At 39.1% G+C, this 20,005-nt stretch overlaps 1 protein-coding gene across 2 annotated transcripts in view; it reads right to left on the bottom strand.

Moving 5' to 3' along the window:
* Positions 1-20,005, bottom strand: part of LOC149785965 (organic cation transporter protein-like) — a 113,238-nt gene that overhangs the window by 34,526 nt on the left and 58,707 nt on the right. For both annotated transcript variants that reach the window (XM_089978133.1, XM_089978132.1), the window contains exons 4-9: positions 8,733-8,836; positions 7,800-7,954; positions 7,138-7,306; positions 2,383-2,592; positions 1,161-1,387; positions 436-617 (exon numbers count right to left, since the gene is read on the bottom strand). In XM_089978133.1, coding sequence (XP_089834259.1) covers positions 436-617; positions 1,161-1,387; positions 2,383-2,592; positions 7,138-7,306; positions 7,800-7,954; positions 8,733-8,836 — 1,047 coding nt within the window. The remainder of the gene's footprint in view (positions 1-435; positions 618-1,160; positions 1,388-2,382; positions 2,593-7,137; positions 7,307-7,799; positions 7,955-8,732; positions 8,837-20,005) is intronic.

The following is a 20,005-nucleotide window of genomic DNA, read 5'->3' as shown; positions in this document are numbered from 1 at the left end:
TCGATCAAGGTGGAAGTAGAGGCTGTTACTCTTGTTAGAACATTCATTAGTTGTATAATATGTAGGCATTTAGTGTTAGTATCGGAGAGGAAATCAACAGTAAAGTCTCCCATAATAATTACGTCATTGTTAACACCCAAAGCGACCTTCAGCTCGCTTTAAAATTGATCAGTCAAAAACTTAATTCGATCCATATTGATTATACAGTGGATATTTGGAAATCAGTTTTACTTTCAAGAATTATTAGTATAAAATAATCTTGAGAGTGGGAAATTTAGCAACACTGAAACGCATTTTACGGTAAACTGTTCAAAATCTTGTCTTTTCGGCAAGAATGAATCATTTTATAAGAAACTGTAGTTAAGGTCAAATTAAAAATATCAATTGAGCAATAATTATTCGATTTGAAAATTCAATTAAAGAACGTATTCTTACCAATTCTACTATGTAGGGAGCTATGATGCCACCCACACCTGCACAGAAAGCACTCGCCCCCATCCCTGCGCTTCGTACCACTGTAGGGAATAGTTCAGTAGAATATAAGTAGAGGGTACCGAACGCCGCTGCTGACGCCAACTTTCCAATCATCGCCAAAATTGTGATGGCCAAATACGTACCTGAGGAAAGAAAAGAGTTGGAAAAGAATGAGCTGTCCGTTCGTTGCTTTTTATTGAGATTTGAAAGTGACTAGAAAACTTCGAGTGAAATTCTAATTGACTAGAAAACTTCGAGCGAAATGCTAATTGACTAGAAAATTTCGACTGAAATGCTAATTTGCAAGAAAACTTCGAGTGAAATGCTAATTGTCTAGAAAGCTTCGAGCGAAATGCTAATTGACTAGAACATTTCGAGTGAAATTCTGATTTACTAGAAAAATTCGAGTTAAATGCTAATTGACTAGAAAACATCGAGTAAAACTAAAATTTACTCTTAAAAGATGATGCAGAGTAAAATCCTGGAAATAATGTCTGCTGAATAAAATTATATGTACCAATTTCTAGAATTGAATACAATTATATGTACCAATTTTTAGAGTGACAGAATAGTTTACGTAGTGTAGATAGCATTAAAAGGAGAGAAAACCCGGCCAGATTTTAGTGAAAGTTGTTGAAAATATGTTAATAGCAATGAACCATAATAAACCGATACGGAACACATACTTTTATCTGCAAAGACACTGGGAAATATAGTGGCCAAAAGCGCCAGACCTCCCACTAACATCGATAAGCAATGAAATTTCTTCCTTCCCAGCAGTGACATAGCCGGGATGCTGATGGTGTAGGCAATGAACTCCATGACGATGGAATATGCAAAGTTTACGTAGATGTCTCCTCCAAGGTTACCAACGTTCAGGCTCAATCCGTAGTACATCATGGACACAGTCATCCTGTCAACGTACGAAGATACAAAGCAGACCACTGTAGCTTATCTACTTCGAAAGGGTAATTTAACGATATTAAAGAACATTTGTAATAAATACCAGCCTTATTAAAAATTTCATCAACTTTCATTCATCGTCAACTTTCTGCATCTAAAATATCATTGCTGTCCCTTTGATACAAACCATTTGATATTTAATTTCCATTGGACGTAAACGACATTATATTGACGGGTTTTTAGCCAGGAAGCAAAAGTCCACTCAGAATAGTGGAATTTACGTTTTGGCATTGAAGTTAAACTTTACGGAAACAGAACATGGAAGCAAGTCAATAAACTGTCTAAGCTGTATTCATCAAAGTCTTTGTCAAACATTTTGACGATTCAAATTCCGTTCATTATCACGGCCATCATCGGATTTGTCCTAAATTAATAAATAAGAAAATTGCTCATAGAGTTGGCGTATAGACAGTGTGTCAAATAATACACAGAAATTGTACATCTGTTAAGATGAAAACACATAAATAATACATGTGATAAGATGAAAACATATGCAGTATGATACACACTTTGATGATTCGAATTGTTATGTTTGTGTCCCTTTATCTGTGTCCCTTTATCTGTGTTTTGTACCTTTATCTGTGTTTGTGTTCCTTTATCTGTGTTTGTGTCTCTTTATTTGTGCCTGTGTAGCTTTGCTTGTGTTTGTTTCCCTTTATTTATGTATGTGTCCCTTTATTTGCGTTTGTGTCCCTTTCTTGTATTTGCGTTTCCTTATTTGTGCTTGTGCAGCTTTGCTTGTGTCTGTGTCCCTTTATTTGTGTTTGTGTGTCCCTTTATTTGTGCCTGTGTCCCTTTATTTGTGCTTGTGTCCCTTTTTTTGTATTTGCGTCTCTTTATTTGTGCTTGTGTAGCTTTGCTTGTGACTGTGTCCCTTTATTTGTGTCTGTGTCCCTTTATTTGTGTTTGTGTCCCTTTATTTGTGTTTGTGGGTTTGTAACTTACCAGTTGATGAAGATAATAAGGGTTCTAATGAGCAGAACTTTAGAACAGAAGAGGTCACCCACCGCCCCTCCCCCACTGGAGTTTATCTGTACGTCGAGCGGTACTGTTGGCAATGTAACTTTGTTCACTTTGGCCATTTTTTGTATTATTTGGTCGGCCTCTCTTCGCATGCCCCTGGATACTAGCCACCGTAGTGACTCAGGAATTAGCCTTAAATATATTACATCAGTATTTTACTATGCTTCAGTTGTCATGAGAATTGAAAATATGCCATTTACACAGAAATATAATGATTCCTTTTGAAAAGTGCTTTCGGAATCTGGTTCCGGTTTAACTGTCTGAAATGTCTTCCCCTAAACTGATATTTTACACAATCCCGCTTATGATACTTCTTAAAAAATTAGGATTTATGTCGCAAGTAGGAAGAAGAAAAAATGGATAAAATTTGCTCTAAATTTTCGAAATTGTTCACCTAGTAGTCCATTTTTTATACAAAAAAGACTTAAGTTATAGACCGGAGAAATGAAATACAATAAGTGTAAATATAGACCGTAAATATAGATCGGATAGATGAAATACAATCAGTGTAAATATGGACTGGAGAGATGAAATACAATCAGTGTAAATATGGACTGGAGAGATGAAATACAATCAGTGTAAATATGGACTGGAGAGATGAAATACAATCAGTGTAAATACAAACCAGTGACACGAAATACAATGATTGTAAATATAAACACGAGGGACGAAATACAATCTTTGTAAATAAAAACAGAAGAAATGAAATAAAGCAGTAATTCATCCAGGAGTTATATTATAAATACACATTATTAATTATGAAATGTGTTATGCATATATATTGTGTGCTCATCTTAAGTCGACGAATGTATATTGTACTTGAGGATAATGGTCATTTGTAAACAAAATGTTTACATCGACAACTTTTGTCCCTGATTTCAAGTTGTAAATAACATGTTGACATATCTTCTGATTTCAGAGTATTCTAGAAACAGATATTTTTACAATTTGATTGGAATTTTCCATTAGAATGATTCACAACTATTTCCGGTGAGATGAGTCTAAAAAGGGACTTGGTAAACAAATTATTCATTCCAATGTCTAAGATCAGACTGTGGAATCCATATGTTATCAGAGTTTGCAGTTGTGTTCAAATATAATTCGAGAAGAATTCTTTATTTAAATATTTATTTCATTTACATAGTGCTAATTCAGTTTGGATTAAAATATTGTTTTGGAATATTGTTGTGAACTTATTCAAAGACATTCTGGATTGCATTATTGTGGTACACGAGCACATTCAAGACTATTGCTATTCATTTGGAACATTTATACTTTTGGAACATTCCATTTATATTTTTGGAACATTCCATTTATACTTTTCGACTTGTAATAGGACATTTAGGATTAGTTGAAATTTGATTCACAATATTGTAAGTGTCTCTTAAATTTTCACCTTTTATTGAAGAGAAGAATTTGTTTTTTATTTTACTGAACTTGTTGGTTGTGTTTCTTTCTGTTACATAGTTTAAGACCTTTAATACTATTGTTTTAACAAAAGTGAACAAGACCAATCCGATCTTATTACAATGAATACATTTAGGCATTAAGAAAGCCAGAAGGAGAGAGAGAAGGATGCATAGATCACTCAAATACAAAGACAAGAAAATACGATGAATTTTGTATATATTCATCTAAAAATCTTAGTTTTTAAAATTTCATCTGAGAATAAAAACAGTCTGCGAATTCGGAAAGAGTAAATAATATTGATTGTAATATGCTATCTAGTCTTATAAAAAGGGTAAGCGGAACAACATGTACATGTAATCATCAGCTTAGAAATATGTATATGAAAGTGATGTGCAAATAATTCAGTTATTAACAAAGTTTTTGTACTTACTTACACCAGTAAGCATAAATTATACTTACAGTTCATTCATAAATAAAACAAAATTAATCTCCATTATATTGAAAATAGCACATCACGTACACAGTTCATAGATTTGAGAGTAACAGGTGCCTGCTGTTCATTTATCTTCTATGAGTTTATAAGCATGCGCAGTCCATTCTATCACTGTTTATGCATAATTGTCTCGCATGCATTTATTCATTTTGTACCTATGCATTTTTCCGACTTTCCTTTGTCTCTTGAATAATATTGTTTTAACAAAATTGTTCTATTCAGTGTTTAGTCACGTCTTGTATCAAGCATACCCAATAAAATCATGACGTGTCTACGTCTTGTATCAATCATGACCAATAAAATCATGACGTGTCTACGTCTTGTATCAAGCATACCCAATAAAATCATGACGTGTCTACGTCTTGTATCAAGCATACCCAATAAAATCATCACGTGTGTCTACGTCTTGTATCAAGCATACCCAATAAAATCATCACGTGTCTACGTCTTGTATCAATTATGACCAATAAAATCATCACATGTGTCTACGTCTTGTATCAAGCATGACCAATAAAATCATCACATGTGTCTACGTCTTGTATCAAGCATGACTAATACAATCATGACGTGTCTACGTCTTGTATCAAGCATACCCAATAAAATCATGACGTGTCTACGTCTTGTATCAAGCATACCCAATAAAATCATCACGTGTCTACGTCTTGTATCAAGCATACCCAATAAAATCATGACGTGTCTAAGTCTTGTATCAAGCATACCCAATAAAATCATGACGTGTCTACGTCTTGTATCAACCATGCCTAATAAAACCATGACGTGTCTACGTCTTGTATCAAGCATACCCAATAAAATCTTCACGTGTCTACGTCTTGTATCAAGCATGCCTAAAAAAATCATGACGTGTCTACGTCTTGTATCAATCATGACCAATAAAATCATCACATGTGTCTACGTCTTGTATCAAGCATGACCAATAAAATCATGACGTCTTGTATCAAGCATATCCAATAAAATCATGACGTGTCTAAGTCTTGTATCAAGCATACCCAATAAAATCATGACGTGTCTACGTCTTGTATCAAGCATGCCCAATAAAATCATCACGTGTCTACGTCTTGTATCAAGCATACCCAATAAAATCATCACGTGTCTACGTCTTGTATCAAGCATACCCAATAAAATCATCACGTGTCTACGTCTTGTATCAAGCATGCCTAATAAAATCATGACGTGTCTACGTCTTGTATCAAGCATACCCAATAAAATCATGACGTGTCTACGTCTTGTATCAAGCATGCCCAATAAAATCATCACGTGTCTACGTCTTGTATCAAGCATACCCAATAAAATCATCACGTGTCTACGTCTTGTATCAAGCATACCCAATAAAATCATCACGTGTCTACGTCTTGTATCAAGCATGCCTAATAAAATCATGACGTGTCTACGTCTTGTATCAATCATGACCAATAAAATCATCACATGTGTCTACGTCTTGTATCAAGCATGCCCAATAAAATCATCACGTGTCTACGTCTTGTATCAAGCATGCCCAATAAAATCATCACGTGTCTACGTCTTGTATCAAGCATGACCAATAAAATCATCACGTGTCTAAGTCTTGTATCAATCATGACCAATAAAATCATCACGTGTCTACGTCTTGTATCAAGCATGCCTAATAAAATCATGACGTGTCTACGTCTTGTATCAAGCATACCCAATAAAATCATCACGTGTCTACGTCTTGTATCAAGCATACCCAATAAAATCATCACGTGTCTACGTCTTGTATCAAGCATGCCTAATAAAATCATGACGTGTCTACGTCTTGTATCAATCATGACCAATAAAATCATCACATGTGTCTACGTCTTGTATCAAGCATACCCAATAAAATCATGACGTGTCTAAGTCTTGTATCAAGCATACCCAATAAAATCATGACGTGTCTACGTCTTGTATCAAGCATACCCAATAAAATCATGACGTGTCTACGTCTTGTATCAATCATGACCAATAAAATCATCACATGTGTCTACGTCTTGTATCAAGCATGCCCAATAAAATCATGACGTGTCTACGTCTTGTATCAAGCATGACCAATAAAATCATGACGTGTCTACGTCTTGTATCAAGCATGCCCAATAAAATCATCACGTGTCTACGTCTTGTATCAAGCATGCCTAATAAAATCATGACGTGTCTACGTCTTGTATCAATCATGACCAATAAAATCATCACATGTGTCTACGTCTTGTATCAAGCACGACCAATAAAATCATCACGTGTCTAAATCTCCATTTAAGTAATTTCTTATGTGTTGAAATAAGCCAATATTCGACGTCTTATAAGGGATTATGACTGTACGCAATATAAGAGGCGCAGACCATATATCGCGTCGAAAGGCTCCCTTATCGGTAGACCATATATCGCGTCAAAAGGCTTCCTTATCGGTAGACCATATATCGCAATATGGCATTTGTTGACACAGACACACACCAAAAAAAATGTATACCTGGAAAACATTCCTTGTAATCTGTATTTAACTGGAAATGTAAAAGACGGTTCAAAATATCTCGATTGTTTCAATTTATATTGTCATTTGCGGATCATGAATTTGGGTTTGGGGAGGGTTTGATTTTGATATAAATCCCATTTGAAGGGAACCTAACAATTGCTTATAAGGCTGAACGTGTTAAACACTCCGTTACAATTGCATTCCATGTGATATCCTAAAGCTTGAAACTGGTAAAAACCATATTCGAAAGTCTGCCAAGAAGTAATCATATTTATATATAAACAGTTCTTACCACCAGTAGACAATGAGAAAACAACAAGGCACGGCAGAGGCAATCTGTAGGTATTTCCATGTCCTTATCCCGTATGCCATGCCCGTGTATACGAACAAACCAAATGTCCACACGTGGTTTGCGAACATTCCACACAATGTTCGCTTGGATGGGCCAATGAACTCCATTACTGATGAATAAAAATGACAATTACTTTAAGTTATTTAAATTAACACAATGTTAACATAATGCTTTGCAAAGTTTATTGCATCGGAAGAAGTTACACTAATGCCTGCTATTTCTAGATTTTGATTTTACTTACTTACTTACACAAGAGCTGCTTTGAGCTACCAAATATAATCTTTATCATAGATTTTTAAAATAAAAATACAAGCAAAAAATACGACAGTAGAAATTAAATATTTTTTGTACTAACTTTAGTCGTCTGCACACTAAAATCTTGAAACAACATGATCATGGTCATTTAAATGTAAAATTGACTAAGTTAAGAGGGTCTATACATTCAAAAGTATGTACTATGAGCAGGTGCCGATAAATGACTGGACTTCAAATTAAACCGATCAACGATGAATGGCACTATTCATAAGAAAGTCACTCATCTTTAAAGTAGTAATAAATGTAACGACTATGAAGACGATAAGGAATTTTCTAAATCTTCTCACCATACACAAATGCCGTGTTGTAAAAGACACCAACGGTAAATCCAACAATGAAGCGTATTGCCACAAAGACATAAATGCTTGGAGTCCATACCAGCAACAACGAAAAGACAGAAGTGAGGACCATCTCAAGCACGTAGGTCTTCTTTCTTCCGAACCTTACAGAAATATATAATACGTCAGATAGTCTAGATTTGCTGGAATCCATTGTGTTGTACCAAGGTATATACATATGGGGGTGGGGGTGGGGGTATGTGTGCTTAGAGTTGGCTTAAAGCTGGGGTCTCAAACTTAAAACACCATCAGAGCCGCAAGATGGTAATTTCTATGGCCCAAGGGCCACACCACCTTTGTTATCTCTCATGACACCTTTTGACGCCAATCATTTTGCGGGCCAAATGATAAAGCATGGCAGGTCGCGTGTTTGAGACCCCTGGCTTAAGCAATTACTGTCACTCCTTAATAAATTAATTTTCTAATATATTTGATGTCAATTGCAAAATATAAATGTTGTAAAAATATTTTCTCTTTCTACGATTTGCCACCTCATACCAATACCAGATTATTCTCTATGTTAATAATATTTTTATTATTACAAGCTTACAAATTAGCACTGCTAATTCCCTGTTTTGAGAATAAATGAACTGAAACTTTAATGGCTGGCAAATACACACTGCCTTGTTATACAATGATATTTTGATTTTAATGTATGCGTGGTTCGTAAATATAAAATAATGTAAGGGAAGCAAAAAGTTTCACAATGGAAAAATTAAATAGTCGGATCAAAAGAGCTGTGATAAAACAAAAGAGCGTTATGCACTGTAGGAAAATATTATTTTATTGGTAGGTTACTCTATCGCAAAGTGTAATGTGAACGTTCTAGCTAATGTTACATTGTCTAACGTTATAGTTAATTCACTATGTCATTAAACCAACCTGTCTGATATGCTCCCCATGACAATGAAACCAAGCAAGGAACCTATATTTAGGGCTGTCGTGGCGTGTGCCCTGTATATTGTTTTCTCACAAACAAGATTTATCTGCAAAAAGAAAGAAAAGGCGGATGGACAGATCCGTGGGCTTTATGGAAACTATTTTTTTTAAGGGAGTAATAAAAAAAACTGCAGACCATTCTAATTCAATTCAGAATCAAGACGGATTATCGATGTATTTGAATTTATTAACCAGATTATTCGATCAACAGAACTTTCATGAAAAATTAACAATTTTTTGATGATGATATCAGTAGTATAGGAATCACCACAGGGACCAAAAAGAGCTTGGGAAGGAGGGATGGTTAACATACTCCACACGGCTTCACTTTCTTAGTAGCAAGCGTCTCCACGCTGCTGGCCTCAACACCAAGGCTATCTTCAGGTACCCTTGTCTATCCACATAAATCCTTCGTTTCAATTTGCCATATCAGTAGTTTTGATGATTGTCCACGTCGACTTTACATATACCAAGAAGTCAGGAAGGAATAGCAACATTGGAATATTGTAGAAGACTGTAATCTAAAGTTTACCTTGGCGATTGTCTTGATAATTGATGATATAGCTGGCGAACACACCTCTAATTATAATCTATGGTAGGATAGAAACTGATTAGGAAGTTCCACCAATATATGAGTGTTCCTACGATTTACAAACGGGGAATAGTGTGAATACAGTACAGCATGGCTTAAATGAAGACGTTGTGTTGTGGTCCGCATTCAGTGGATACAGCTTATATTCAGAGTCACAGTGCGATCACAGCTGATGTAGCAAGTAATATACCACATAAGAATGACTTGAATTTGAATTTTGTTTTCCAATTTCTTAACTTCGCAAAAATGTTTGCCGGTACCATCTCAACCTTCTTCTCCGTCGTTGGCAACCTATGATAATATTTAAAAGAAACACAATGAAGAGTTACACTTTTTTACAAAGCCAAAAAAAAGAGTACATCTGTATTCTGAACTAACAAAAATAAGAGGTCAAGAGAAGACATTACGAGGAGATGAAAACTTTGATGTTGGTTAATTAGGTCGCTGAATTTGTTCCCACAACGAATTTGATAAAGTCAGAATTGCTACTTACGTGACAGCTAATGTCCGTTCGATAAAGTCAGAATTGCTACTTAAATGACAGCTAATATCTGTTCGATACAATTAACATTACTACTTATGTGAACGCCAATGTCAGTTCAATACAGTTAGAATTGCTACTTATGTGACAGCCAACGTCCGTTTGATAATGTTAGCATTGGTACTTATGTGACACCCAATGTCCGTTTGATAATGTTAGCATTGGTACTTATGTGACAGCCAACGTCCGTTTGATAATGTTAGCATTGGTACTTATGTGACAGACAACGTCCGTTTGATAATGTTAGCATTGGTACTTATGTGACATCCAATGTCCGTTGCATAATGTTAGCATTGGTACTTATGTGACATCCAATGTCCGTTTCATAATGTTAGCATAGGTACTTATGTGACATCCAATGTCCGTTTGATAATGTTAGCATAGGTACTTACGTGTCAGCCAATTTCAGTTGAAAACTTTATTCTGCATAGGAAATAATACGGAGATCGTGTCCTTTACTTTGACACCGATAGTTGCTTGTGCATCGATCGCCCAGGAGACAGCATTTCATTGAAGACGAAAGTGGACAAAATGAACGTCACAATGATACTCTCTTCAGTTTTGCAAATGGCAGATCTGGGGTTTCCATCATCAAGATAAGCGAGGACAATTTTATAACAAGCATCAAATGAAAGAAATCATATTGAACTATAAGCGGTAAACTATGACGTGCTTTAAGAAGCCGTAAAGTCGGGTCAAGATCAAATCTTTGGGCCACAACGGTCGATCGTTGTCCGTTTGCCAGATGATCATTACGTCAGTATACCCTTGGAAAAGCCACATGAAATACTCGCATCAAAGTACCGTACGGGTACGTCCTCCAGTAAAATGTGGAGAGTTCCAAGATAGAAACATCACTGGTACCAAAGATGTCCACCAAAAATGATGAAATCAACACAGAAACAGTGTGATGGAAGTAGTGAATGGGGTTAGTTTAGCCTCAATGGGAATTAGCATTACAGACCCCCCCGGGCCTGTTTAGCCTCAATGGAAATTTAACATTAACCACCCTGGGCCTGTTTAGCCTCAATGGAAATTTAACATGGGCAAAAAACCCTGGGCCTGTTTAGCCTCAAGGGAATTTAACATTGGAAGAAAAAGACGTTTGGGCCTGTTGAGCCTCAAGGGGAAATGGAATAGGGTTGGGACCCTATTTTTTAAAAGAAAAAAATGGTAGGCAATGGAAAGTCATTCTCTTTTCGAGACCTATGAGTGGCCCTGAAAAGGACCTTTGGGTTTCTTCTTCTTCTAATTTCTTCTATTTCTCCACCAACTTCTTATTTTCTGTCCTACACTCTTTCTCTTCTTTTCTTTCTTTTCTTCCTTTTTTTCTCTTCTTTCTTTTTCTCCTCCTCTTCTTTCTTCCTCTTCTCATTTTCTTCTTCTTTTTCAATTTTTTCATTCCATGCTCTTATATCCTTATCCTTTCCTCTTCATCTTCCTTTTCCTCTTTTATTTCTTTCATCACATCACTTATCATGTCCTTTACTTTTCGTAAATTGTTAATCTCCATCTTCACTCGATGGGGACTATAAGAATAGTGATCTTCATTTACTCTCTCTAGCATTTGTTCCATCATGCCCAAATTGTCCAGGACGTCTTGCAATGTTTGCATTTTATCGAGGTGGTTTGAAGCCATCTTCTCTATAGAATGGTTTGAACGGCGAATACTGTGAGTTCTTATACGAAAAGCGCGGACGTGATGGAAAACATCCCCCCTAAGACATAAAATTGATCTTACCTACATCATCACCTAACAACGCGCGGACGTGAAGGAAAACATCCCTATTTTTCTCATTTCATATGATCTACTATCCACATACGTAAAGCAGCAATAAACAAACCCCAAATCTACTATTTACACACGCAAAGCATTAAAATGAAACCCAAATTTACTATCCACACCAACCTACATCAGCGCTTACAAACTCAAACACAAACACAATAAAAAAAGAATCAGTGTTTATATTCACACTACTCTACATACACACATTGGCAAATCGATTGTTATTTCTTTTCTAAAGGTTTGGGTAGCCCTGAAAAGGGCTGTTTGTTTTTTTTTTAACTCCAGTGACACCTGGTTAATGATGGCACCTTCCAGGCCTGGCACCACACACACATCTTCTTCCCCAGTCTCCTTTTACCTTTCTTCTTGGGAGTGCAGAGGCGGGATAAGTGGCTTCAGAATCCCAATTTTCTGTCTCTGGGATTCTGAAATTTCCTCTCTCCTTTTCCTCCTCTTCTTTTTTTCTTCTTTCCTCCTCCTCTTTCATCCTTGCCTCTTCGACAATGGCCTACGCGGCCAGTTCATTTAGTATGCGCCTGGCATATTCCAGGTGCATCTGGAGTTCTAGCAGTTTCACAATTCTGGTATTCATTGTCTTGTCAACGAATGAACAGGGTAGCTAGACTGCCCAGTGAGTTTCAATTTATACTAAAAGCGCGGACGTGAAGGAAAAATTCCCCTAAAACAAAATTGATCTTACCTAGATCATGACCAAACAACGCGCGGACCTAAAAGAAACACTCACTCACTTTTTTTTACTATCCATCACTATTCTAAAAAATTTTATTAAACAAATAATATGCTATTCACATACGCAAAGCAATCCAATCCATCCCCAAATTTACTCTCCCCACACGTCAAACAGCAAAAAAACATGATCTTAATCTACTATCCACACAAACGTACATGAACACTTACAAACACACAATCCTATACGCAAACACATACCCTCTCACCATAAAAAAGAGTTAGTGTTTATATTCACACTACTCTACCTACACACATTGGCAAATCGATTGTTATTTCTTTTCTAGAGTATTGGGTAGCCCTGAAAAGGGCTGTTTTTTTGTTTGCTATGGCAATCTTTTAGTTGCTAAGAATGCGACGTCCTCTGAGGATAGACTTTCTGACGATAGGTCTGCTTCTTCGGAAAGAGAAGAAGAACTCTTTGGTGTCGATACGACAATCGACAAAGCCTCTGTCAGCTTCAGGTTGCTGCTGCTGCTGCTGCTGCTGCTGTTGTTGTTGTTGCTGTTGCTGCTGTCTCTGAAGTCTGTACTTCTCTGTCCATTCTTCTTTCTCCATGTTCACTTCTTCTCTGAAGAGCTCTTCTATCAGGTCTTCAGTGACTTTTAGCATTCTCACATTCTCTATCTCTTCTGGCTTCGGTATCAGACTGTGTCTGACCCTATGCAAATTCACGTAGGCTTCGTTTAGCTTAGCTAGTTTGGAGCACATCTTCGTAGGAGGATGAGTCGACAATGGATGGTTAGACTGGAAACTACCCCGGTTCTTAAAGTCAAAGCGCGGACGTGAAGGAAAACATCCCTCTACGGTTTTCGAGCAGCAACGTTCAATGAGTGTCATGAGAGGGATAGTAAGAAGTCAAAGAGCATGAATCAACATTCTTATTGCCAAACAAAAGACAAAGGCATTTTTTTTCAAAACACAACATTTTTTATTCAAAATCACTTAACACTAACAAACAACTCTAACATTTTTAACAATAATCCAACAATATAACATCAAACATTTTTTTTCAAATGACAAACATTTTTTTCAATTCACACTCTACTTTAAACAGGGCTGACAAGTTCTGAATGAAATTGTGATTTCCACTGTTGGAAGTCATTAGGCCATTGATGGACACTACGTTTCCTAGCTTGAGACAAAAGATAAGCATAATGGTCACAAAACCATTGATCTACTTTCACATCGTTTCTTGAAGAAGAACGAGGATCAAAATGAGTCACTAAATGTTCTAAGGAATATCCCAGGCTGCGATGATGCAGAAAATACACGCAATATTGTCCACACACCAAGGAATCTGTGCCTTGTAATTTCACATTATTGATTCGGGTGGTCTGAGCATTTCTTCTCATAAAGTCAATGATATCGTCTTCCAAAGGGGGCAATCCGTACGAATCGAAATATTCCACACATCCTTCTTGAGGAAAGTAAACGTCTACCCAGTGGGTTCCTGGGAGATGACTGTCGTCCGTGTTGATCACATAAGCTTGATGGTCTTGAGGTTTGCGATGAGGGAGTTCATCTTTAGCACAGACGACAGGATTCCAAGAAGCCGTGTACGAACTGTGGTTCAAAAGGTAATAAAGTTCCCAGGTATCCATGTTTTTTTTTTTTCTTCTTCACAGGTAATAATAAGTCATCAATTCGATCCTGACTTTTTGCTTGAAAATGTCTGACAAATAACCGTTTCTTCGTTTCGTCTCCTCACTTTGATTCAGGAGAGCTTCAATACGATCGATCGTTAATGGTGGACAAGAATGTTCACGCAAGTCTTTATACCACTGATGCAACACGACTTCGTCCGAGATGAGACTCCAAGCTTAGTACAGATACTCGTCCAATTTTTCTTCTTGACTCAGCATCAGGCATTTATCGTGTTGAATTTGACTGGGATGATCGTTTTGACATCCATAGCAATCTTTCTTGATCAATTCCGTCATTTTTTCGACCAAGTGTTTGGCAAAACAGGAGACTAAATGGGCTTCTTGTTCTGGCCATCTCGACTTCATCATGACAACTTCTTCGTCTTTGTCTTGGGATTCTCCTTCCACGGTCTCCTCACATTCCATGTCCAAAGTTTCTCCACTAGGTAAAGAGGGATAACAGTCTTCCATAGCTTCTAATAGTCTACAATGACTTCTCTCAAACTGTTGATTTCTATGGTATTATCGAATTGTACATACAGGATGACGTTCACTGTCTCTGACAGCTCTTTTGCAAACTGAAGTTCCACACGAATCTGGCCAGATTTTATAGGGTGGAAATGTCCCTCGTCGCTGCCTTGGTCTGGAGTGAAATCGAAAGCCCACAAAGCATAGCCTCCTGCGTAATCGTCGTACGTAATGCCGTGACTGGTGTTGGTCCCTAACTGACCGGTGGCTTCGAACAGGGACAAGTACGATCTCAAGTAATTCATCTTGTCGTCACTAAAGTCAGGTTCGAAAGGTCTGGTACACAAGGTCTTGCCATCGCGACTGACTTCGATTTTCTTCACCTTAAAGTGTTTAAACTTAAAAGGATTTTCAGTGAAGTCTCCGTTGAAGCCTGAATTCTTGACCATACCAAGGATTAAACGTTTGGGTAACTGTCCTTGGAACAGATGATCTTCGATCATGGAATGATGTCCAGTGGGAATGGTGAAGGTTTTCACTTCCACGCGTCGTATGGGATATTTGGCGGTCGTTCTGCTCAATGTCTGACTAATGTCGTTTCCCACTTTGGGTAACACTTCCACGCGTCGTACGTAGAGTTTGACCTCCTCGATTTTGCTTTTAGGTTTTCCAGCAGCAGTATCAGCCAACAAATGGAAAGCGGCACTGCTGCGATTCAGTCTCAAGCGAACATTGACACCGTTCAGCAAATATTTCTCTTGCAACCACATGTCCAAATGCAAACGATCCATCAGTTCTATACTGTGTCCATCTTTGATTTTGTTTCGTCTTTCCTCAAAGCCGTCATTGTCTTTATTTATTATGTCAAACTTGCCCGCTTCGTCAGGTTCCCATAGCACACAAGCATTGAGATGAGTATTCTTGGCATCTATTCCGTACGTCAAGAGATTTTCCAGGTAGGCACGGTAAGGGTAAGTATCCATGCTGCTGCTGACCAGTTTGTTATTCAAGTACAAGTCCACTGAGCTGAACAAGGAATGCATGAAATTGTTGACGGGAGCTATATTCTCAGCAGTGGCATCTATTCCACCATCATCCTTATCTAGAACTTTGACTTTCAGGTACAAGTAACTGCTATTCAGATCGATGTAATCTTCGGGCTGTAACTTGATTTCAAACTCGATGGGAGCGGAATCTGTCAATGAGGAGACGGGATGAAATTCCACCCATTGGGATTCTTGCATCGTCATCATGGTGGGGGGCATGGCAAACAGATCCAGTTCCGTCTTGGAACAGGCGCATGACTCTCGGTGCATCATTTTTTTTTTTGTTCCTGTTTCTCAATAATCGAAAACGTCTAAGTCTCGAACGGTTCTTCTTTTCTTGGTCTTTCTAGCTTTAGACGTGTGAAGTCTGGTGAAAGGGTGTTTTCTTCGTCGTCTCTTTCTGCCTTGTCCTTGCTGAATGCCTGACTCGGTAGCGTGCAGGGCATTTATAGGTGTGTCTCGTCGGCCCAAAAGGTCTTTACCCGTTTGTAGCAAGACATTTTTGTCTGCCCTCATGAAGGCTTCTTTAGGGTTTTGTTTGTCGATGATGACATTTTGGAGAAATTCTTTGCCTTGTGTCAGTGCCGCATCTTTCAAGGCGTGCAATCCGCGTGTCACCATCGGTTTCAACACCGGGGCCACCGAACGAAAGGCCGATTTTAACATATCTCCTAAACCGTGTCCTCGCTGTCGAGCAACCCCTCGGTACACTGGATACATGACTTACGAATCGTGAGAGAACCGTTTTCGAAAATGGAGTTTCACCGTGACTTTTCCTTTGGTGAATGGAATATTTTGTCCCAAATCTCCTTTTATAGTAATGTTGACCGTGTCCAAATACGACTTGCTGACAGGCAAATAGTGAGGATGTACAAATTCGCGGTGGACGTGATAAGTGTTTCCAGCTTCCTCGTCAGTGACCGTGGCAGAATCCATTTTGAAAGGAAAGACACGCAGTAATGGCACGGAGGTGTGTCCCACCACGTTGTATTCCACCACATCGGAGTACACAAACATCAAATTCAGTCCCTGGTTCAGTTCTACCGGGAAACGAAAATACCTTGCAAAATGCCCGTTGTTGTCAATGTTTGCGATGTGAATCGTTTTGGTCTGCTTATCCGTGACCAAATTCAGGTCTCCACCCAAAATGTCATACAATTCAGGGCAAAATTTAATACGTATACTTTTTTCCTCACTTTCAAATTTAATGAGTAGACGATGAGACAGTTTGTGGTACTCAATGGTGACACGTTTTCTTAGTCCGGTCAGAACATTGTCAAATGTTGCATAGAATTTGTCAGCGATGGCCTCCACCAGATCTTGACCACTAAAATAATGGCCTGAGTTAATTTTAAAGTGATAAACGTAAAAAGGAGGAGAAGTGTCACTGCTGCTGCGGGGTATTGGGTCCTTCGCAAGAAATGATCTATGTTGAGGAGTGTTCGTCATGGTTTGCTGCACCGTTGGGTCCAGAATTTCGACGTCAAAAGTGTTTTGAGTTTCAGTGATGTTTTTGATTTGTGTTGGGTAAATAATTTCTACCAAAGCCACTTCCCAATGGGCTTCGTGATCTAATGGGATGGCCTGAGGTAATTTGGCCGTGTAACAGCACAACGTGTTGTGGGGAAACACCTCCATGGAACTGTCACTGGGTAAGGTTAAGTAAAATTGGTTTTGGTGACTCATAATTCCAGAGTTCTGTGGCTGTCCGAGGGGTTACTGGACGTCAGAGGCGTCTCTCCGCCTAAAATGGGGTTGTTATTGTTGTGGTTGGAGTGGTGACTGGCACTGGCACTGGACACAAGGTTCCCGTGGTTCCCGTTCGAGGTGAATTTCAGGGAGGGATTAGGAAGCAGGTAACCGATGCAACTGCTCAATAAAATGGTCCACAATTGTTTGTCTCCTTGTTGAAAACTCAAATTGGCGATGGCTGCCCCGATGACACAATACACCACAAAGACTTGGCAGAAAAAGACGATTTGCGTTTTAGGCACACGTTCTCCACACCACACCCACAAGGGTTTTTTTGTAAATCTTGCACAGAAGAACTGGGTGAAGGAGTCGTCGACGTAGCTGCGTCTGTGTGAAAGGGCATGATGGTCACTTCTTTTTATAGTCGATGACTTGCGAAGCGTCCATCCAAGAATCAAAACTGGGTGGATATCCTTTCCAACGTACTTTGACTTCTTTGACACGTCGTTTGCCCACTTTACGGGTTCTGCGTTCGAGAATGCTTTCGATGTCGTACACGTCGTCTTCTTTTTGGTGACACGTTGTAACTCGGGTAAATAAAACGTTCCTTTGAGCACTTCTCCGTTCAGGTCTTCCAATTTATAGACGGCAGGATGACGGCCATGCACTCGTCCAGTGACACGAAACAATTCGGTCGTCCAGTTAGGTAAGTAACCTTTGTCGAAAGTGCGTTTGGTTTTGCCAATGCGCACCCAATCTCCTACGGTCAACTCTCCACTTTTCTTGGGGACAGCCCTCGTCGGGGACGTACCAAACAGGCGCTCAAACACCAACACTTCGTTGTCGGGAGTCACTTCTTGCGGGGCACGTCCGATGCTTCGATGGTAAGATTGGTTGTACGCTTGCACCAGGTGCGGTAAGATGTCGATCTACTTCAGAGTGTGGTGATGCGTAAAATATTTCCACATGCGTTCTTTCAAAGTGCGTTGGCTTTGGTTTCAGGATTCTCGGTGGTAAAAAAATGAATGTCACGTTTCTTTAATTCTTTTTGGAAAGCTTGGTTCAGAAATTCGGTGCCTTTGTCCGTTTGCCATCGAAGAGGGTGACGACCGCTTTGTTTCAACACCCGTTGCAGGGCTCGCACTAACTCGCTGCTCGATTTGGAAGTCAAGGGTACGACCCAGGCAAATTTGGAAAAGACGTCGATGACACAAAACAAATATTTGTAGCCACGACTGTAGCTGGCCAAATGAGAGACATCGGCTAAATCGGCTTGCCATTGATGATCGATGCCTTCCACTTGGGTGCGACTTCTGGAAAACTTGCGTCGAATGGGTTTGTGTAAAGTGTAGGTAGCTTGTTCTTGTAACCATCGTTGTACTTGAGGTAAACGGAGACTTTTCAGTCGAGTTTTGGCAGCACGATACAATTTTTGATCTCCTGCGTAACCTGCAGGATGCGAGGGATGGTAGTAAATGCTGGCTAACACCTTCTCCATTCTTTGGTGTGTTAATAAGTCACCCACTCTTCGGTGATGCTACTTTGGGTGGGTCGAAAGGGTGGTTTAGAAACGGATTTACGTGTCCGATGGGCTACGGGAGTAGAGGTCGACGGTAGTGGTTGTGGAGGTGGCAATGGAATGGCTTTGGTCTTCGTTTCTTTTTTCACTTCTGGTTTCCCTTCTTTCTTTTTCACTTCTGTCGAAGGAGGAGTGGACATCATCTTTTTAAACCAAGCTTTGATTTCTTCTCGTTGGGTTATGGGGGACGGGGTCAACAAGGATGCTGCAATCTTACTTGAAAGGGGAGCTGCTGACGGTGTTTGAAACACTTCTCGCATCTCTTCTTCCTCAGGTCTTCGTGGGGTAGCATCTCTAATGACACCTGGGGATGGCAGTAGTGGTGGTGGTGGTAGTGATGATGGTGCTGGACTTTTCATCAAGGTCTTAAAATATTTCAGAGTGGGTAGAGCTGTTTCGTCTAAAGCTTTCTGGTGAAAGAGTTGCAGTCGTTGCAAGAGTTGACCGTACTTTTGCGATTTTTCTGTTTCGGACAAATCTTGCCGATCCATCAAGGACTGCAATTCGTGTTGTAACTGGGACATCTCGCTCAAATTGGGATTGGGAGGTAAATGCGGGGTGCGCTGTTCTTGCCAACGATGGAATTCCATCCATCGTTTGTAAGGCACTAAAGCTAGTTTTCGTCCTTCCATGGGGTTGTCAGGGGTCGATTCTGAGATGTTGGGACTTCCGAGGGCCTTTTTATCTTGCTCCCACCAGTCCTCCCAACATGGTTCCCAAGACTCCTTTCAGTAAGGGGCCTAACAAGAGGGGTAAAATACCTCCACGTTGGACCAACATCTTCTTCTTTTGACGAATGGGAATTTTCTTTTGAACCATTTGGCGAAGAACGTGACGATGTTTGCCTAAGCATTGTTTCTGGTGTTTGGACAAAGGGATCGTGCCTTTCAAGACGTTCAAACAGCATTCGCACACGGTATCGATGACCTCTTTGGAGGCTGATTGAATGAGTTTTTTTCGTAGGGGTGGAGAAGCTTTGGACAGGACAGATAACATGTCCCCATGTTTGACTAAACGAGGAGGGAGTCCTTTTCTTTTCTTTCCTTGGGGTTGTTAAGAAGAGGGATGTTTTCTGGATGGTGACATCTTCAGGAGCACCAAAACACTGATACCCTACTT

This window comes from Sinohyriopsis cumingii, chromosome 12 (assembly GCF_028554795.1).
Source record: "Sinohyriopsis cumingii isolate HCF-2022 chromosome 12, ASM2855479v2, whole genome shotgun sequence".
Classification (NCBI taxonomy): Eukaryota; Metazoa; Mollusca; class Bivalvia; order Unionida; family Unionidae; genus Sinohyriopsis; species Sinohyriopsis cumingii.
Note: the sequence above shows the minus strand (reverse complement) of the source record. Positions and strands in the feature narration are given on the sequence as shown.